The sequence below is a fragment of the Amblyomma americanum genome, chromosome 1 (assembly GCF_052857255.1).
Source record: "Amblyomma americanum isolate KBUSLIRL-KWMA chromosome 1, ASM5285725v1, whole genome shotgun sequence".
In the NCBI taxonomy this organism is placed as follows: domain Eukaryota; kingdom Metazoa; phylum Arthropoda; class Arachnida; order Ixodida; family Ixodidae; genus Amblyomma; species Amblyomma americanum.
Window position 1 is genome coordinate 353,148,967 of NC_135497.1, and position 22,494 is coordinate 353,171,460.

The 22,494-nt window shown below is 46.5% G+C and overlaps 1 protein-coding gene across 1 annotated transcript; it reads left to right on the plus strand.

Moving 5' to 3' along the window:
• The first annotated feature begins 6,982 nt into the window (after positions 1-6,982).
• On the plus strand, positions 6,983-10,737 carry LOC144121674 (uncharacterized). The gene is made up of 3 exons (XM_077655014.1): positions 6,983-8,318; positions 9,060-9,314; positions 10,685-10,737. Exons 1-3 carry the CDS (start codon positions 6,983-6,985, stop codon positions 10,735-10,737), a joined length of 1,644 nt encoding a protein of 547 aa, XP_077511140.1.
• The last annotated feature ends 11,757 nt before the right edge of the window (positions 10,738-22,494 follow it).

Genomic DNA, 22,494 nt, shown 5'->3' on the forward strand with positions numbered 1-22,494 from the left:
AATATGGACAAAGTCACAGCGCCGTGCAAACTCCGCCAACACTTGGGAAGCAAACTGAGGTCCGTTGTCGGTACACACTTGGGCAGGAATTCCGTACCGCGCCAAAATAGTCGCAACCTTCGTAACGACTTCGCGCGCCGTGGTGACGGCGAGTTTCTCAACGTCTGGAAAGTTTGAATGCGCATCAAACATCACTACGTACATGTCACCAGCCAAATGAAAAAGGTCGATTCCCACCCGGTGCCATGGCACCTTGGGTGTTGGCCACAAAATAAAAGGGTCAGATGCTTGCTTGTAGGCGTACTTTTGGCATGCGCTGCATTTGCGAATGAGCGTTTCAATGGCACTGCCCATTCCTGGCCAGAAGATCAGGCCCCGAGCTCTGGCTTTACTTTTATTCAGCCCAAGATGTCCCGCTTGCAACTTCTGCAGCATCTCCACTCTCATTGTCCTCGGTACGACAATTTTGCATCTTTTCAGCAGTATTCCATCAATTTCCGATAGTTCTGCTGCAAATGGCTTTAACTCTCCTTCAATCTTAGTTCCTTGTGCCACCTGCTCTAAGACTTTGCTCAAGTATGGATCCGCTAAAGTCTCACTTTGCAGGCGCTGTTTTGTTGGTGTGCTTACTATGCTTGAGAGGATCTGTACAGCATGAACGTCGATGTCTTCGGTTGACTCCAGGACGGCACGAAGGGCAGGAGCACGGGACAGCATGTCCGCCAACAGCAGGTCCTTGCCAGGAATAAACTGCAGTTCATAGTCGTAACGAAGAAGACGAATAAAGAAACGTTGCAGCCTTGGTGGCATATCTCCGATTGCTTTTTTCGCGATTGCCAGCAAAGATCTGTGATCCGTTTCAATGACAATCCTGCGGCCCTATACCAGCTGGTGAAACTTTTCGCATGCGAAAACAATGCCCAGGGTTTCTTTCTCGATTTGCGAGTACCGTGTTTCGCCATCGGTGAGCGCTCGCGAAGCGTACATGACTGGGCGCCACTCACTGCCATGCTTCTGCAACAATGCTGCGCCTAACCCTAGCCCGGATGCGTCAGCCGAAATTTTGGTTTCTTTCTTCGCGTCGAAGAAGGCCAGCACAGGAGGCGTTGTTAATGCTTCGCAGACCTCTTTCCACTCACGCTCATGAGCCGAACTCCAGTCGAAAACGACGTTCTCCTTTACCAAGCTGCGAAGTAGGGACGTTTTATCGCTCAGTCGAGGCACGTACTTGCGGAAACAGTTAACGACTCCAAGCATCCTGCGTACTGCATTTTTGTCATTCGGGTGTGGCATAGCCTGAATGCTTGAAATTAGATCAGAACTCGGCAGTATGTCATGTTCACTGATGACGTCTCCAAGAAATGTTATTTTCTTCACACCGAAGGCACACTTCTCACGGTTGAACGTAAGACCAGCTTCATCTGCCCTTCTCAGTGCTGCTCGCAAGCGCTCATCATGCTGCTGCTTGCTGTTGCCACAGATTAGCACGCCGTCCACATATACATGAACCACTGGCAGGCCGTCGAAGATCTCTGCGAGCGTCTTCTGGAAGACCTCACTAGCAGACGAAATACCGAAAGGGAGCCGAAGGAATCGGTAGCGGCCGAACGGAGTCGAAAACGTGCATATCCGCGACGTGGCTTCATATAACGGTATCTGGTGGAATCCGGAGTTGGCGTCAAGGCGGGAAAACAGTCGCGCCCCTGACAATTCGCACTCAATGTCTTCACGTCGGGGCATAGGGTAGTGCTCACGCATGATGTGCTTGTTAATTTCTCTTGGGTCCATGCACACCCGGAGGCTTCCATTCTTTTTGCGAACTATGACCAAGGGACTTACCCATTCGGTGGGCTCGTCTACCCTTTTGATGATAGACGCCTTCTCCATGCGGTTGAGCTCTTCACGTAGTGGTTCCCTTAGTGAGAAGGGTACCCTCCTAGCTGGTTGTACCACTGGAACCGCACCGGGCCGCAGGACCATCTTGTAGTGTCGTTTGACGCAGCCGGTTCCACTGAAAAGGTGCGGGGCCGTTTGCTCTGGTGTTTCATGCCCATTTTGCTCGTTAACGGCATCGACAACTGTTCGGATGAGGCTAAATTGCAGGCACGTGTTAAAGCCAAGGATTGCTTGTCGGCCCTTTTTCACGATAAAAAAATCCGTCTCGTGCTTGGATTTGTTCAGGAGCAGTAATGCTGTGGCGACACCCACGTGCTTGATAACGCTGTTATTGTAGGCAGTATGAACCGCTGTACTCTTGCGCAGGGGCTTTGTACTGCAGATGTGTCGAAAGATGCTGAGGGGAAGAAGGTTTGCCTGGGAGCCCGTGTCAACTTTGAAACTGATGACGCATCCGGCAATCTGGCCTTGCATTGTCCAATCTAGCCCTGCTTGCCTGTTGACACCACATATGCTGACGTCCAAAACTTGGAAGTTTTCATCGCTTTATACCTCTTCCTGTATTTGGTTGACTTGGCGACTTCTGCAGCACAACGAGAAATGATTCATTCTGTTGCAAGTGTAGCAGCGCTTCCCGTAAGCTGGACATTTTCGCGGCGCGTGCGCCTGGTTGCACTGCTTGCATCGAATCCGCCTTTCTTTACCAGGCTGGTTTCTTACGGCGTAGTCAACGTGGACGTCGCCTTTGGACCAGGTAGCATTTTGCTGCGCGGCAATCTCCACTGCCTTACACATCTCTTCTGCTTTCTGCATTGTGAGACTCTTATCTCGTAGCATTTTTTCTCTGAGCGGGGTACTATTAGTGCCGAAAACAATCTGGTCTCGTACCATGGATTCTTCAAGGCCACCAGAATTGCAGAGCTTAGCTTGCGTTCTGAGGTCTCGTGCAAAGGGCTCAAATGGCTCGGACTCACCTTGCACCCGCATACGAAATACGTGCCTCTCGTAGACTTCGTTTTCTTTTTCGTCGAAGTAAGTGTCAAATTTCTTGAGCAGTGTGTCGTAATCATCTTTGGACTCATCTTTCGCGTAGCTGAAGTTGTTGTAGATGTCCAGTGCCTCGTCGCCGGCAGCGCTTAGAAGGATCGCTGCTTTGACCACTGCTGACCTTGGGGTGGCGGTCGACGTCGCTGTCAGGAACAGTTGCAGCTTCTGCTTGAATATTAGCCAGTTTCTTCTGACATTCCCAGTCAACTGAAGTGGTCCCGGCGGTTTCACGATGCCCATTGCTTCGGCTGCTTGAAAAATCCAGCTGGGCACACCGGGCCACTTCTGACACCATGCATCGATCGCTTCATGCAGAGTCGCGACACATCAGTAGCTAGGCCAGAAAAGACGCCTGGTCCTTTATTACGCAGATTTATAGCTGCGACTGCAGCGAGAGAAAGGGAAAGGAAGAAGGGGCGTTGGCACGTTACCAGGCCGCTTGCTTGATAGCCATATCTCATACAGTCGCAAAAAGAAAACACACAGAATAGAGTTTCTTATGACACCTGTTTTGAGTTAGTGATAACAGCTTAAACATCACACATGTACGAATAAGACGCAGCCATGAACTATTCGTTGCCAGGGCAGCATGCGAGACGCAAAAATGCAAAATTGTTTATGCAAAATAGTTTATAGCTTCCGACTCGATGCTTGGTAAAGATTGACGAAAGTAAGGGACTGCAGATATCGGTAGTTTTCATTTCGAAGTGAGGCTACGGACGACGGAAAGAATGGAATGAACTGGAGCGACAGGTCAACGATATGAAGATCCAATTCAGACTACGGTATAAAATGAAGTGCGATAACGTGACCACGACAACTTCGCCTGGTCATAAAAAATTTCACGACGACAGGAGCGACGAATCAAATCTTTGTTATTTTATTCCTTGAATTCCTAAGGTGAATCCACACCCCACCCCAATGATCCCTGTCGAAAATTTCCATACAACGGAGAAAGCGGATCCATACGCACAGAATTATGGAACTACGGACTCCACAGTGTACGGGTATCCGCGTTCATCCGTACTTGACGGATTCTTATGGACCTCCGCCTGTTATGGACTCCGTACAGTTGAACTGAACGGACTCCACAGCAGTCCGTAAGCGGTGGACTCCACATATTTGTGCGGGCTCCGCACTACCATGTGGAGGGCGATTCAGCCCGGATTACAATTGCACACTGTGAAAATGCAACAGCATGCATGCAGCTTTTAGCAATATGAGGCAGCTATACAGTTCTATATTCGTATTGATTATTATTTGCAGAAGTAAAAATTCACAGTGAGACTGAAATATGTACAGTATATAGACAAAATTTTGTGGGATGCAGATTCGAGAAAAAAAATTATTTCTGCATTGTCTCAATATGCAGTCAGCTGGTATTTTTGCAAATGGAGCACGCATGTGCCCTCATCATCCAATGATTTTGATTGCCTTGCTTCGCCTAAAGAAATATTTTTCTGCAAACCCACATCATGCAAACTTCTCTCCATATATGACTCTACATGTATGTGTTGACATGCATGAACAGCACTCACTACCAGTGTAAGTGCTGCTAAAATGTACAGCTGAGCAAAGTACTTTAAATATCTTTAATTCATATATGTAGCCACTCAATTTTTCAGCACTTTCAGCATGTCGCCAAGGGATCTATTTATGCTGCGACGCTTCTATCACTGACGGCTCGTGCACCCAGTCGCTCATTACAAGTTGTAGGCCTCAGCGCCTTCCACAACTTCAGTTGCTTATGAGTAATGAAGCTTTTTCTTAATATTCAGAATTAGTGGATGTCTGAAGCAACCCCGCATAATAATAATAATAATTGGTTTTTTGGGGAAAGGAAATGGCGCAGTATCTGTCTCATATATCTTTGGACACCTGAACCGCGCCGTAAGGTAAGGGATAAAGGAGGGAGTGAAAGAAGAAAGGAAGAATAGGTGCCGTAGTGGAGGGCTCCGGAATAATTTCGACCACCTGGGGATCTTTAACGTGCACTGACATCGCACAGCACACGGGCGCCTTAGCGTTTTTCCTCCATAAAAACGCAGCCGCCGCGGTCGGGTTCGAACCCGGCCCCCGCATGGCCACAAGTCAATGTCCTGGATGCAGCTGCTTGCCCGCAGTGCGAAAGGGTCCAGCTGTTTGTTTTCGCCTCATAACGCTGCCTATCATATTTGGATAGAGTGGCTGTGTAATCTCCAGGAACCAAAGCCATTCTCTTTGCAAACAGTTAGGCTACTTGAGCACGTCACTTACAAGTAGGGGTTCGACATTTCAGATAAAACCAAAATAAACCGATAAAAGTATGCCGATCTCAGTTTTCGAAAAACGTCAGTATTCTCGGCATGCAAGGCACAGATAGCTGGCTGTTGAATGCGAGTTACACTCTGCCAAAGCTGAAATTAAGTAAGCAGGAAGCCAGGGGCATGATGCAACAATGACGTTGATCCCTTTCTCCTTGCCCATGGGGGACGAAATTTCCTCAATGCGTTCTGCATAGCAGTGGGTTTGAGACCCCTGCTAGAAGTGAAGGGAGGACAGGAACATAGAATATTTGTTTGTTAGTGGTATCTGACATTGTGCGCTTGTTGTCACAATATGATTTATGGTTTATCAGGGTTTAACATCCCAAAGCGACTCAGGCTATGAGAGACGCCGTAGTGAAGGGCTCCGGAAATTTCGACCACCTGGGTTCTTTAACGTGCACTGACATCGCACAGCACACGGGCCTCTAGAATTTCGCCTCCATCGAAATTCGACCGCCGCGGCCGGGATCGAACCCGCGTCTTTCGGGCCAGCAGCCGAGCACCATAACCACTCAGCCGACGCGGCGGCTTGTGTTGTCACAATACGTGCAGTGCGCCCTCCCTGATGTGTTAGCTTGTCCACTCACGCATGTTATATCTATGAGTATCGTAAGTAATCATGGCTGATCAACACTGCACATTTGTTGATCACGTGTTTCTTCTTATGTCTCTGTAGTAGACGAGTACAATAGGCTGACTCAGCAACGTGCGCAGACGGGTGGGAATGACTACCGGAAAGTTGAAGCCGCGCAAGACCTGCAAGCAAAGCTGTACCCCGATAGCGACTTGTGATGAAGTGACAAAACCGGTGTCATCATGAATGCTAGCGACAGTCTGTGGCGGGTTTTCTCCAGAAAAAGCCCTGCCCGACGAAATTGCGAGGGCAAACAGCCTAGCATTTCCTGGTTTCTCCAGTTCTTGTCACGCCCGCCTGCATTCGCGAGGGGTACCCTCAAAGGCAGCTGTAACGCATGCACTAGCGTCACGCGCGCTGCGATAGTTTATAATTTTGCACACCTCCTACAAGCGTAGCAACGCGACTGCTTTCCGAATTTCTTAGTGTGGACAAAAATACTGTTGTCACTTACCAGCCAGTTCTTCTATATCGCCAGGATAATAATCTTCATCACCGCCATCCGGAGCGTCCTTGTCCCGCCAGTAGACCAACTTGTTTTTCGCCAAGTCCTTTGCAGATTTAGGGCAATAATCTTTATTTAGGCTGACTGGCACGACGGCCTTTTCACTGTCTTTATACAGCACGTATGCGAGCAACGGCTCTATAATAAAAAATATTTTCGTAGGCTAACAAAGCAGCGCAGCTAGGGACCCCAAAAAATTGCACCTAATACCTAACACAGCTACGATGGCTAGAAGCTTTGGATACTTTTGCCTTGTTATGGCCATGCTTTGAAAAGGCAATTTTTTCTAGCGCGCACGCGGAGCATATTTTAATGAATACTTATAAACTTTACAGTTCTTTTTTGGGTAGAACAAAGCCGACTGCAGGTACCCAGTGGACTTCAAATTGCTACAGTGTTTTGCATAGCGCATTTCGCGGTTGTATCCGGAGGGCGAAAGTCAAGACAATCAAGACTTCAAGAGTCAAGACCGGTCAAGACCGATAGAGCAGTGGTCACTTTGTTGTCACCTTTTGCTGCTATTTTGTTCAATTTCTCCCATTAAAGTTTGGTATTTTTTGCCTGTCTGTTTCATTTAGTTTTTCTTAGACTACTATGGATGGGGATGTGACCAAGAAACGACGGAAGCGTTATTTCTACAAAGACGAACCGTTTGTTGTCCCGAAGACCACACTTTACAGGAGGCAGCAAGAAGTGCGGCTTCGCGCTCAGCATTGTGCCTCATCGACGTCAGCTGCCTCAGCTGACGTCGATGTCGAAGGAGATGACGAGGGAGATGTCAACGGCGGAGGCGTTGTGGGCGATTTGCTGAATCTTTTAAGTGGCGAGCAACCAGCAGCAGATCAAGCGGCGCAGCCAGCCTCGCCTACTTTGAGTGCCCACGATGAGCAGGCAGGCGGCAGCTCGTATGCCGATGACGAAGATTTGTTCCGAACAGACGACTTTGACCGGCTTGGCGAAACACCCGAAGACAGCAGTTCTATGTCGGGAGAAACCGAAAGCGACGACGGCGAACGCGATTTTCTGGCATCGGACTTTGTCGAGCTTGAGGCAGCAATACTTCCGGGCTCCACAACGACAAAGGCAGCCGCGATAATAATGATAATGGCGTTTGTCGTCACTCATGGCCTCACTTCGGAGGCCCTGAATGATCTGCTGCGCCTCATAGATGGTCTGTTTGGCTTTAAAGGTGATGTACTTCCTCGGTCAAAGTTTGTGTTCCGAAAGCTTTGGTCGTCGCGCAAGGAAAGGCTGGTGAAGCGGTTTTTTTATTGTGACACCTGTGGCAGTGTGCTTGTGTCAGTGCCCGGAATGTCATCAATGAGGTGCCCGGACTGCGAGGTTAGCACGGAACTTTGTGTTCTAAAAGCTCGGGGACATTTTTTCATCATTTTAGATATGAAAGAACAGATGAAATGTTTGCTTGCAAAATCAAAGGCTGCATTGTTTGAAAGACTTGTGAACTTAAAGGCAGTCATTCAGCAAGGAGGAGCCGCACTGTTGCAGGACATCACAAGTGGATCTATGGCCGAGGAGTTGAGGAAGAGCGGCAAAATTGGCTCGATGGATCTTACCATCACTATCAACACAGAAGGAAGCCCCGTATTCAAGTCATCGTCATCATCTGTGTGGCCAATCCAGTTTTTGATTAACGAGCTGCCACCTTGCGACAGGCTAAAGAACTGCTTGATAGGTGGGCTGTGGTTCGGCCAGCACCCGTACATGAGAACCTTCTTAACCAAATTTGTTGAAGAGATCAATCAGTTTGGCAAGATCACTTGGAAGGCAGGTCATACATTGCTGTCATCAGGACTTCATGTACTGTGCTGCTGCGTGGATGCGCCAGCCCGAGCATCTGTGATCAACGTGGTCCAGTTTAATGGTCTCTTCGGCTGCCCTTGGTGCTACAATTGTGCCGAGTTTCACGAATGTATGGTTGATCAAATTTGTCATTGCATCTGGCTGAACACTTGTGCATGTATGTTGACTTAGTGGATATGCTTAATAATTTCATATCTTAATTTTGAACAGCTTGTATTATGCGCTGAAATGCATTTAGGGTGTTCTGTCTGAGCTAGCTATGACCAAAAAATGGATAAGTTGAAGCGGTGTTCAAATACTGCTAAGGAAAAACGTTGCATTTGCAGCGGTCAGTTTGTATCAAAGTTGTCAGTGCACTTTATGAAAGCTCTGGCTGCTGCAAAATTTGCCATTAGAAACATGTGATATAGATGATGTGCCACACTTATCCGTGGCAGCAGATATGAGGTGCAAAGTATTGAAGGCGGGCCTAAAATTCCCCATCTAGACACATCATGCGAATGTCACGTGAGAGACTTATACCCAGCAAGAGTACTGTCATAAGCAAAAGTAAGGGCTTTCAGTCTGCATTCCAAACCAAGCTGCACTGTATACATGTGGGTGCTACCTGACGTAGTGCTCCTAGTGTCAAGATTGGCACACTGCGACGTTTTCAACAATATGAGCGTTTCGTCAGGCAGCGCCAGCATGCAGCGTGGCATATGGTTCGCACCATGGACAGTTGGATCGATTACTTTTGCTCATAATAGTTTAGTGCATAAAACATATGCAGGCATTGCTTAATTCCTGTATATTCTGCTTTCTGCAGGCAAATAATCGAGCATGCACACTATTTCTCTCCTTTCGACAGGGGCCCAAAGGTACATGAGTGTTACAGTCGGTGAGGAGCGGACCCCAGGGGAGATGTCGAAAGACATGGAGTTTGCGGAGATCAAAGATGCTGTGAATGGGCTTAAAGGGCAGTCACCACTGAATCACCTGAAACACTTTAACATTGTGTTTGGCCACACAGTGGAGTATATGCATTGTGTGCACATTGGGGTCACGAAATGCCTTACTGACCAGTGGTTTGATTCAGCAAACTCTCAGCAACCGTTCTACATTGGTAAGTAGCGGAGAAAGTAAAAAGGATTCACTTCTACACATCAAAGCACTAAGTAACCTTAAAAATTTTTCTATTACTCTGTACTACATTGCTGAAGGGTACATTGACCTAAATTAAGCATAGGAAAAAAGAGATAACAAAGGTTGTTGCTTGCTGGTACTCCTTAACCCTTTCCGTCATACCTCGGGCATCACCCGACAGTGGAAAAGTGTGCGTGTGGTTGGTATAGTCCGGCATGGCTCGGCACAGGGCTTTAAATAAATGTTTATGACCAAGTCATGATGTGGCACTCCCTTTCATTGCGAGGAGCTGGAAAGACCAAAAGAATGCTGACCATTGCAGGAGTCAGTGGGGAAGCTATACCTGACCAGAAAGGGTTAATTAACTGTTGCCGTTTAGTTCAGCTGCTGACATGATGGAGCTTAGCTTTGATGTTCAAGTTGCAGTGCTCATTCAGCTGGCTCCTCAAACAAGGTGTGGTCCTATGTCCTGCTATCAAAATTAGACATGAAAAATAACTAACTTACGAAAAAGCACTAAGGGACTTATGAGCATGAGGAGGTTCATAGTTTCACAAACATAAGAAAGAACAGTCTGCCATGCTTGAGTGCTCAGAAAGTTGGGAAAGCTGCATTTGTGCAGCGCGAAAAAAGGAACCTGGATATGATTTGCAAGACAGCCACGCAGTGCCACTGAACGCCAGTAGGGGCTCATATTATTTGCATTGGTTGTAAGCAATCACCAACAGCTTGCAGAATGCAACTTTGGCAAAAATTTCAATTTCTTAGCATCTTCTTCATATCACTTGAAGTTTAACGCTGCACCTTCTAATTTAAACATTTCAGGCTGCATGCAAAAACAGCAGTGCAATTAATTTCTCTATCTGATATTGCATTCCATAAACATCAAAATTGGCTTTTGAGGAAAGGAAATGGCGCAGAAACTATGGGAGTGAAAGAAAGGAAGAAAGAGGGCTCCTAGTGTAGGGCTGGGGAATAATTTCGACCACCTGGGGATCTTTAACGTGCACTGATGTCGCACAACACACGGGCGCGTTTTTGCATTTCACCTCCATCGATGCGAAACGTGGCCGCCGTGGTTGGATTCGAACATGGGAACTCCGGCTCAGTAGCCGAGCACCCTAACCACTGAGACACCACGGCGGGTCTCCATAAACTTATGACAGTGGATCCAGAAAAAAATCATTTATAGAGCTTGAATTATGAGTCAAAACAAAGTGGTGTCATAATTTTCACCTTGGAATTGTGAGCTGTGCGACATAACATCTTGGTATGTTGTGCCATGCTGGAACGTAACCTAATCCAAAGCCTTTCACGTTGGTTCCCTTACGTTCTAATTCTGCATCCCAGCAGCCAGTGCCATCTTCTCAGCCAGTTTGTGTGAATTTGTCTGCAGCATGTGAAGACAAACGCAGAGATTGTTTGTTCTGTTACCCCTCTCAATGTTTTTTATGCAACGCAAGTGCCTGACGTCATTTCAATGCCCTTTTTTTTACAAGATGTCCTGCTGCTATGTTGAGATTTAATGCTTAAAAGGGCCCACAAAATTTGTGCATGCAGCTTCAGCTGCTATAGTTAGAAAGGTGCTTTTTAGACTAGAACAGTAAACAGTGATAAGCCATTGCCCTTGTTACGTGCACACCAGCGCCAAGTGCACAACATTTTTATTTGTGCAGGGCGCCCCGTAACCATGGCCAAAGTGGACAGAAGGCTGCTGGCAATAAAGCCACCTCATTCATTCACCCGTCTGCCACGTTCGCTCAAGGACAAGTGCCACTGGAAAGCCAGCGAATGGCGGCATTGGTTGCTTTTTTATGCCCTGCCCTGCTGCTTGGGCATACTACCTCAGCGCTACCTGAACCACTTTGCATTGCTGGTTGAAGCCATATTCACCCTACTGCTGGAAGAGCTGACATTGCAGCAAATAAATCATGCAGATGAGGCCCAGCTGTATAATGCAGTATTAGAAGCTAGGCACCAAAAGTACTTATTGGTAGTTCAGGGAAAAAATGTGGCATCTCAAAGCAAGGAGAGCCTTGTGCTTATGGTCTGCAGGTGTTTGTCATGAACAGTTTATTGTGGTTTGTAGTATTTGTGCTGCTTCTGATTCTTTTATTATTTGCTCTATAGATTGTGTCATTCTTGAATATTTCACTAAAGTGTTGCCAGTGCAGGATGTACTAATGTAGTCTGATATAGCTTAAGGACGAACCTGCAAATGAGACTTGATTCAAATTCATGACGACTTGACTGGAAAGGACTCTGCGGTCACTGCATGAAGCGCATGGCAATGTCAACTAGGGATATGCGAGAGAAAACTGCCTACATATCATTGCAGTTATCATCTGATAACGACTGATGGTGGTGATATCTACATTTAATTTTGTGATGTTTTCTAGTTCATAAGATTTCCCATTGCATTTTTATTAGGCTGCTTTAATCTATACAGGCCTACTTCATTTGTCACTCAGTGTCCCTTTAAAAGTTGAGTGTTTGCATGTTGTTGCCCACTTGAGGTGTACTGAAAGCTTAATTAAATAGTCTCGTTGCTAAAAAAAAGTGCATTTTTGTTAGCCATTGAGAGCTACAGCCTCTAGTCTTGTGTGTGCTGTGCTTAGTGGTGGTCTTTCTCTAAGAGTTGATGTGGCAGCACTCTGCAGCTGCTCAGTTTTTTTTAGCAGCATTCAGGATTGTCTATCTTAGGGTGCCTCAATGACTTGCGCTGCTTTCAGCGTGCAGTCAGTCCAGTCTATTGACCACGATACTCTACATTTCAATTACTTTTCTGACAATCAGGATTAGTAGTTTCCAGCTGCAGTTGCATATTCTCTAAAGAATGCCATTTAGACAGCTTGTTGTTCACCATGAGAGGTTCCCCTCTCTCTCTGTGTTCTCCTCTCTGTTCATTGTTCTATGGCCATCCATCATTCGTTCACATTCTGCTGACACATTCTGTACACACATTCTGTCCTCGCCAAGCATGAGCCAAGTAATGCTATGCTTAAAAGGACGTTTAGAAGCTCATGGTTTCATGAGCGCCGCATAGCAGTGGGCTCAATCCTTTTTTTTCCAAAGTTATCTCATGTTTGTTTTTATTATTAAATACTGTGTTTCTGTTTCAAGCCTGACTCGGCCGTATGAGCTTGCATTTCCTGTAGTATGTTCCCACAGTGTTCAACATCCCTTCTCTGGTTATCAGCTTATTCTAGAAAGTACTTATCAGTTGTCTTCTAGTGGTTCACGTAATTACTTTCTTTATCTGATATTACTAATGGAACGCACCTAAATTACACGTTACATTTTTGGTATCACTAGATATTTTTACAGTGAGATGTTGGTACTATCTTGGTGCAGGCCGCCTACTAGAGGACTTCGTGTCACGGATGCCAGCACTGTATGGAGCGCGGCTGATGACATTCAACGTCCACCAGCTTCGCCACCTGGCGAAGGCTGCTAAGAACTTCGGGCCACTGTGGGCACATTCGGCATTTGTTTTTGAAACCGGGAATGGTAGGGTGCTTAGAGCAATAACATCAGCAAATGGGGCACCTGACCAGGTCATTGAAAGAATGATTATGCTGCAGCAAGTGGATTTGGCTATGGCACTTTGCACTGTTCAGGAGCAAGCCAGAAATTTCATATGCACAATGCTGGGGCACCCACTCACTCTGAATGCCACACGTGTGGGTAACTCTTATATGTTTGGAGCTTGTGACCCATTTCCCGTGCTTTCAACAGAAGAAAGAAACAGCCTTATGTTGAGCTTTGGATCCGTTCCTTCTCTTGAGGAGCATTTTCGGTTTAGTTTCCGCTCCACTGTGCTGCACAGCACAAGGTATGAGAGGGCAAAGAAGAGCAACAGTACAGCTATTTGCACAACAGAGAATGATTTCTTTGTTATAAACCGCATTTTTCAGGTTACCGAAAATGAAACCAAAGAATGCATTTTGTTGTGTACTAGGGTTGTTTGCATGGAAAGCCAGCACAAGCTACCTCCGCACATCATGGAATGCTTTAGATCTCTTTCAGGTGTTATTACTGTATTGAAACTGAAAGATATCCATGCGCCATGTGTGTTGAATGAATTTGCGGAAGAAGAGGGGCTGTACATTTGCAAGCTGCCAAACTTCATTGAGCGTGATTAAAGGCACAGTAATGAAGAATCTGAACTCGTCTGTTTACCACGGGAACTCTGTCTACACATTCCGGGCATTGTTAAAAACTTCGAATTATTGTCCTGTGCGGCCGATTGCCTTAATTAAATTGGATTAAACGTCCTGGCTCCCACCTTCTTTTTTTTCTTAACTCAACACGGCAGGTAGGAGGAGTCAACCAAAGAGTCGGGCAGTCCCATGGCGGCTTGCCGCTCTGTCATTGGCGGAGTGACACGTAAATCAAAGAGTCCACATGCATTTTTATTTCTATGGGCATAACTTGCGCCTGTATTGTCTGTGACTGAAGCTGTTTATTCACAGAAACTTAAAAATAAGCGAAAGTGAAGCCGCCACTGGGCTGGCTAAAGGCACTCCACACGTTGGTTGACTCCGCTTACCTACTGCGTTGAGTTCAAGCAAAAGGCGGGAGCCGGGATGTTTAATCAGGTATAATTAGGGCAATCAGCCACACAGGACAATAATTCGAAGTTTCCAAGAACGCCCGGATTGTGTAGATTGAGTTCCCACAGTAAAAATAGAAGTTCAGATTCCTCTTTAGTGCACCTTTAACAGCACACGGTGAAAATTTAATGTAAACTGTACAGCATGGTCGAACGTTCCAAAGCAATACCTGGGCTATCAGAGGTGCTGTACAGTGTAATCCACTTATAATGATACCAGATATAACGATATATCGCTTATAACGATCAAATCCTTTAGATTTCTCAATTCTCCCATTGCCACTATAAGAGAATAAACCGTATATAACGATAGAATTATTGGTGAAATAGCAGACACAATGATAGGATGATAGGATTCTAGCCACCCAGATGGTATTTACAGTCAAACTTTGTCTGAAAGCTTGATAAAAAAACAAAATCCTTTGAAGTGAACGAGGTAAAAACTCTCCGAACGGACCGGCATGGCGAAATCCGTGGGGGAGCGTTGCCTACGGCCTTGAGAACCAAGCACTATCGTTGACACAATAGCTGGAGGGAGGAGCTTGCTTGGCCGCTGCCGCGCAACATTGACTAAAAAATTAGTTTCCGCCCAATGTGGTTGAGAATTGACTTCTTTTTAAGTGTTACCTTTGCTTGCGCGTTCCCCGTTTTGCGCTGTCTGCATCACAGTCCTTGGCAGTGCACCAAGATGCTCTATGATGATTATGCCGATAACATTGCTGCCTGTTTATCTTTTGACGGGAGCTCCGGAGGGGGTGGGGTGGCTCGCTCGGCTAACTTGTCAGAGTGTCAAGACGCTGTGCGCCCTTACATTTATGGGGTAATGCCTACATGCATGGGGGAATACATGGATGTGTTTTTTTTGCCAGTCCAGATAAAACGTTAATCGGTTATAACCATCAAATTTTCTGTTTTTCTAAATGTCGTTATAAGTGGATTGCATTGAAGTAAAGGGCACCAGAATTATTCAGACAGCATAGTTTTCTTTAACACGTGCTGACAACGCACAGCACACCGCTTTTTGCACTCCACCTTCATTGGAATACGGCTGCTGCTATCAGATGACCAGGGGATCAGTAGCTGAATGCCACACTGAACCACTGTGGTAGATTGACTATTACAGTGGAGAGGACTCGCCAAAAGATAAAGATTTTATTATTTAGGAATGACTAAACATATTCGAGATGCTTCTATCACTAGGGAATTTTCTAAGAGAACTGTGCAGCAAGTAAACTGCTTATGTGGGTGTGCTATTATGAAGGTACGGCATTAATTTCGCAGCTCTGGTGTCCTGAAATATATGCAAAGTTGTTCATTTTCCTGCCGCTGGGACTGAACTTTGAGTCTCATGCTGAGTAGCAGAATATCACTCCCACCGAGGCTGTGCAACGTGTAATGCAAAATGTACCCTAGTACACAGCTGGGGAGGGGACACTCTTTGTTTCATTTTGATATCAATCTGTGCCAGTTTGAGTGAGGAGGAGCTATAGCACGGCTATCTTTCTCACTTCATCCCAGGAGCGAGTACAAAGTGTGAGAAATTGCAGGGGGGGGGGGTGCACAATGCACACATATTAGAGTTGGTGTTGAAATGTGTAATGTTAAGTTGTCAAATGACTTAATTGAAATGTTACACAGGTCCACATTTCCACTACAAGAGCTCTGGAAGCCTTGCAAGTGAGCCTAAATTTGAGAGTTCATTGCTGTAGAAAACCTGAAGGACCTGTGGTGCATTACGCAACTTATTGTATGCGACGCTGTGGACAAGGCAGGGGGCGTTCTTAACGTCCCTATTACAAAAGAGCTGAGGACTGCTGTATCATCTGCCTGGCAGCAGTATGCTGCATATCTGGAAGCAGTAAAAAAGAAGCCATGTGATGATGTCAGGTAATCAAAGAGGCGCTGCATCGACGAAGAGATCGATGCATTAAAAAAAGACACTCCAGGCAACAATAGCTGACCTCCAGGCTTCAGTGGATACGTATGCTGAAAAGGCAGAATTAAGCAGCTAACGATCTGAAGTACGTGGTCAGATCAAATAGTCTGAGGAAGGCTGCACGAAGCAAGACTGAGGAACTGTGTAGCATCAGCCAGAAGATTCAGGAAAAGCGGCAGGTGCTCCCCTGAATTTGCTATTTGCAGTTTTGCAGAATGGATTGCTGTTCGACATATTGGTGCAATGCACTGCAGGGTGTTTTTCAAGGACGGAACATATATTATGTAGGTTTAGTGCAATACAAGCTGTTCCTTGAAATGTTTTTTTTTTCTCGACTTTGTTCAGTAAAATTGTTACCTGGTATTTCAAACTGCCGCATGTAGCATTGTGTTGAGTCCTTCAAAATACTCCAACTAGGCCTTGAAATTCCTTAAATATCCTTGAATTTGCCCATTTTGAATCTGTACGAACATTGTGAACTGTTTTGCATTTTTCAAGAGCAGTTTTACTGCATTGGTATTGTGACCGGAATTTAACCTTTCCTTGGGTACATGTTTTTAGGTGACATGCCAGTATTTGTTTCATGCTTCATTTAATGGTCAGTACATTGCAACGTTCTTGTTTGATGGTGACAGTGGGCGGTCAAAGAAAAAAATTGTCTGTGAGCTAAGGGGCAGGCACATACATACGCTTTGAAGAACTTAACTCATACCAGCAAGTGCGCTGTGCAGTCATTGATGAGCAGAATTCCTTGAGCTCTCAGCTGTGCTAAATTTAGATGCAGCAACTTTCGAGACAACTAGTTTGTATCCTACTGCATCCAGAAAGGCTGTAGGCAGTGGCAGAAATGTTGCTATAAGGCTTGCTGCTCAGAGAATGACACGCGAAATAGGGATCACTTCCAAGCCATTTCTATCACACGTGTTGCAGAAGAAGGTAGTGCACAATTTACCGAAGACTTGAAATGGCGTACATCTGTGCTGCAGTCCTGTATTGTAGTTCTGTTTTCATTCCGTGGTTACTTTTCATAGCAGCTACATTAAATCAAATTTTCCTCACTTTTTGTGTTATTCAGTAAATAATTTGTTGCAGAAGTGTGATATATATGTATTTAAAAAATATATGTGATTACCTTTTCTTCCCTTATTCTTATTATCAAGTATCTAAAATGTTACCTCAATTTCACTCAGTAACAAGAAATGACCTATGCGTTCTGCCGGATCAGAGATGAATGTCTGTTTTGTAAATATATGTATATATATATACATGTAATATACATGTACCATAACATATATGTGATGATGATGATATGTATCTATTGTAAATATATGTACAGTCCAGCCCACATATAACGAACTTGATTGTCACGTTGCATTTCTTCGTTGTATCCAAAGTTCGTACTCAGTGGACCACCTATAATACGGGAAAAAAGAGCAAGCGAGACGAAAGTTCGCTTTATTTTTGAAAAAAGTCCGTGATGCATGTCTGCTTCTTAAAAGCTGATCGCATCACTGCCGTTTCTAATTTTTCCAGCGCGGTAATATGTTCATCGCCAAGGCCTCTGCTGCACACGACTTCCTTAAGCGACGCGATGTAACCGATCGCGGTTGAAGCGTTCACAGCAACCGGCGGTAGAGCAGCATCCTCGTCATCGTCCTCGTCGGTCTCTGGGCAGTCAGGAAGGGCTCGCACTTCACGCACAACAGCTTCGTCAGTGCATGGCTCCGCAATGTCGGCGTCGTCATCAGAAGAAACGAAATCGTCCCAGGCAACGTCAGGTCCGGCCAGCTGCGTGTCAACGACGCGTTGCCACAAGTCCTCGTGCGACCGGCCTTCCGGTGGGTGATCTATGGCGTCCTCGGTGCTTGGGCCCATAAAACTCGCCTTGCGGAAGCAATTTTCTATGCACTCCGCGGTGAGTTCCATCCACGCCGCTTTCAACATGTCCACGGCGGCAAGCAAGCTGATGCGAACTGGCATGGCAGCATTAATCGCGATCAACAAGCGTTGGATGACGCGCCACCGGTAGCACACCTTGAACGCATGAATGATGCCCATATCCAGCGGCTGAATTTCGCAGGTTGCATTGGGAAGCAAGAATAGCACTGTCACCGCACTCAAGGAAGGCTGCACACATGGTGCGCCGCACAGTTATCCAGCACGAGCAGGACCTTCCTGTTTTTTCGTGCCATGTCGCGGTCGAACTCGACAAGCCACTTGGCAAATAAGTCACGACTCATCCAGGCTTTTGTATTGTTCCTGTAGCGTACGGGCATGTAGCTTCCAAAGCATCGCGGCTTACGTGACTTGCCAATGACAAAAGGCAGCCGCCGGTCACTGCCGTCCATAATGACACACAGAAGAACGGTTATGCGCAACTTGCTGTTCTTCCCTCCTGCGCACTTGTCGCCTTTTAAGGCATGCGTTTTAGATGGCAACATCTGATGAAACAACGCAGTCTCGTCGGCATTGTAAACGTCCCGTGGAGCATAGCTCGTGACTGTTGGGAGGTTGTCGGAAAGCCACGCATCGACGTCCTCGTTGTTCACAGACGCGGCCTCGCCGATGACCGCCTTGAAAACAATTCCGTGGCGAGCCTTAAACCGGTGGAGCCATCCATTGCTTGGGCTGAAACCGGGAATGTCCAAAAGGAAGGCGAAGTCTTTAGCCTTGGAGAGCATCAGCGGTCCACTGATCGGAATGTTGCGAGACCGCGCGTCAGCGAACCACTTCAGCAGTGCGTCCTCAACGTCCGCGTAGGTCGCCTTCCGAAGGCGCTTTCTAGTCGTCGGGTCGGCATTCACGGTAGCACCAAGAATCTTTTCCTTGCCCTTAGCAATGGTTGAAATGGTCGATTTCGACAGTCCGTACTTCTTGACCAGTTCGCAGTTTTTTGCACCTTGAGCAAGTTCATTAACAATGGCCATCTTCATTGCGATGTCGACAGCTTTCCTTTTAGCACCTTAAGAGGTCGGCGTACAGTCCTCCATCGCACCAGGTGCAAGTCAAGCCCTTGGGCTCGCGCGCTGAGGCCGCCTTCAACTCCCCGATCTGGGAAAGGCACGGATGCGGCAACGATGTCAATGCAGTGCCATCGCACAGAAAGAATCGACGGTGCAATGCCCTCAGCGCGGGGTGGCAACGGAGCAACAAATGGAGAACCGGTTTGAGCCGGTAGAGCAGACGCCTGACTTTTCGGATTGGCCGACGCAGATCACGTGGATGCATCACAGCGACGCGGGCGGCGCCACTTTCTCTTTCGTCACCGCGCGCGCGCTCTTTTTCGTTTTCATTTTTCAACGCGCGCTTTTTCTTTTTTTTCATTTATATTTTACCCGCAAAGGAGCGCCGGGGGACGCTTTGTGCGCTCTGTGTTCGCGTCGTGTCAGGGGAACACTAAGTGCGCGAAATTCGCTTGCCGCGGGTTCGCAGTCCAGCGAAACCGCACCAGCCGGCTCGGTCAACTACAGGGGCCCGACAGCTTCGCGTTCGCTCTAACCGAGTGTTGAGGCCACAACAGTTCGTTCTATGTGAGACACTGTGCCATTGCCCCAATATATATTTTGACGGTAGCACCGCCCTTGTTCGTACTAAGCGAGCGTTCGTTATATCTGCGGCTGTTATAAGTGGGCTGGACTATATTTAGTTTCTTTGGCGCGCATTTCCTTGAGCACTGCATGGTCGGCTCGGCTACTTATGATTTTCAGCAGTTTTATTTGCAGCTCGTAAACCGCATTGTAAACATGAGAAATATTGGTTTTGACGTGCATATATCAGTTGTATTCAATAAACCGATCTTTATGTGTATGAGTATACATTGCAAGTATATGCTTCATTTGTGTTACTTAATTGTGGTTTATGGGGTGTTTAATGGGCCATATATGAGGGATGCCATAGTGAAGGCCTCCGGAAATTTCGACCACCTGGGATTCTTTAACATGCACTGACATATAGCACAGTGCACGAGCCTCTAGCATTTTGCCTTCATCGAAATGCAACCGCCGCAGCTGGGATCAAACCCGCGTCTTTCGGGTCAGCAGTCAAGCGCCTTAACCACTGCACCACCGCGGCGGCTATAAAATTAAATTGATTATATCTGGTACTAATATACTGCCATTGGAGGCTGTGGTCATTGTGCATACCTGGTCGTATGCCTTTTGCAGGAATTGCAAGCTTCGATTGTGTTCTCAACCCACTTCCACACTGTCCGTGAGTTTCCATACATAATTGACGGACTCCGCGTCGAGATTTTATGGATTCCTGTGGTCCACAAAGTCTCTCCATAACACCCATCCATAAAACTCCATCACCCGTAAAGTCATTGTCCACATGTGTCCGAAACCACACCATGCACTCCGCAAAATCCATAACTTTCCACAAACAGTTTTGTGGAAAAATATGTGGACTCCATAAGTCCATACAGCATCCATACAAATTTTTGTGGAAATATGCGGAATCCATAAGTTTTCCACAAGGCTTCTTACGGAAATTTTCGGCAGGGATACGTCGAATTATAAGTGTTTTTCATAGAAACACCTAAAAAACAATTAACCTACAATAAATTTCACGCAGCTGTGCTGACCATGCACATCACCGTGGCGCAGCTCGTCGACGGACAGTGCCGAGTGGTCCTGCACCTGTACAGCACCATGCAACACCAGAACAGCTACGCGCCGACTGCTGCCTGGCCTGTCATGAAGAGCCGAAAGACTGCGGCTGGAAGTTCAGGTGTAGCTCGGGAGGTGCTTTCGCGGACCCCAGCGTCGGCGTCGCAGGTCCGGATGACGAGGGCACGACGAGCTGCGCAAACGAAGAGAGCTCTTGAGCATCAGCTGGCTAACGTGGACTAACTGACGCACTGGACAGGGGTCTCTTCATTTTGCGTATACGACAGTATACATGCGTCGACATGCTATCTTGCGAGCTGAAATACTCGGCGACTTGGTGACTGCTGATAGGGGTTTTATTCGTTCCCTTCGTTGTTTATGTTGAGGTTATATGCATGGCATTCCTGCAATCAATCCAGGGCATGTTTTAGAGAAATGACAAGTGAACATGGTGTGTGCGAATAGTTCTTTCAAAATATAATCGAATATGAATCATATAGGTATTCAAATAGAATACGAATGAAATCTTTCACGAATGTCCGGTACTTGCGTGAAAACTCGTGCGAAACCAATTATTATGTGTCAAAGCGAAGCGCTAGCGGTGGCGCTGCCGTACCGCGCTGTAACTTTAGAGTTTTATAAATATACCTGTCAAAGTACGCAGCACTCATCTCTACAAAGGAGTACGTGTCATGAAGTCAGCGTAATAGATATGTGACCATCACCGTCCTGTGTATGAAAAAATTCAATTTGCTACTGTTTACGGCAGGGAATAAACTAATGCCACATCTCACTGCATGAGAATGCCGAGAACGACGTGTTAGTCATGGATTGCATGGACCTAAGGCAGGGCTTACAAACTCTACCCGCGTCATGCCGCATCGCCCAAACTTCGAGGCCATATATGAATTGTCACGAACGAAGGCCACCTGAAGAGACCGCGTCGAGAAGCCGAAACTTCCCACCCCGAGCATATCGACTGCGGCAGCATGCTGTGCGGCGTCGGAGTGCACCCTGTTGTGGAAACAATCCACGTCCAGCCTTCACCGAATTTAGCGCCAGTTATTCGACAAGTATTCAAAACTTGAAAACATACTTGATTCATTTCGAGTATTTTTCTGATTGCACTATTTGATTCGTTCAGCGGATCGAGCAGGAACATATGCAAACGGCGGATGCAAACATTCCACCAGATGCTTACTTCTTTTTCTTTTGAGTTAGCAGAAATTACAGCCTGATCCACATCCGAAACGAAGCCACGACATTCAAACGAGACCTAATGTGAAGAGTATCGCATCACCCCGTGGCGGCACAGTCGTTAGCCTCGCGACGCCTTTGTATACCTCTCCTTCTTTCCTAGATTAGTGATGCCAGAATCATACCGCTCACATCGATACATCATACATACTCACGCCTCAAACTGTTCAAGTACAATAAAGCATCTCAAAAATCGAATTAATGTGGTTGAATTACCTAGTAGAAAATTAGCCTACTCATAATTACCTATACATACATGAGTGCATGTCCTTGTAACACCACATCAAGTCAAAGACCACAACGCATTCATCAGGTCCACCTCTATCCCGATTAAACCGCCGAGCGTTTGCGGCCTGGTAGGCATAACCTGCTCGTCTCGCATTCCAAGCTAGGTCGCGGTTCAAATCCCACCCTAGTCATACCGATTCATTTTTCCCCGAAGTTACTTTACTTTAACAGTACCTCTTGCTGGGCTAGTTGGTGTAACATTGTGTAACAAAAGATAAAAAACAGCGCTAATTTTGACACAAACCACACAGAAAGACCAGACAGGACGGGCGGTTGCATACATAAACGTGCTTCAGACGTTTGCGACCAATAAGATCACGCTAGCAACAATTGAACTCGTTCACAGCCTGCAGGTTCCGCGTGCAGACGGAGCAGCGTAAATTTTATACGGAAGAAAGAGTGTGATTGCACTGCCGTGTTCGAATTATCCGTGGGAGGTAATATTGCTGCGGCGTCA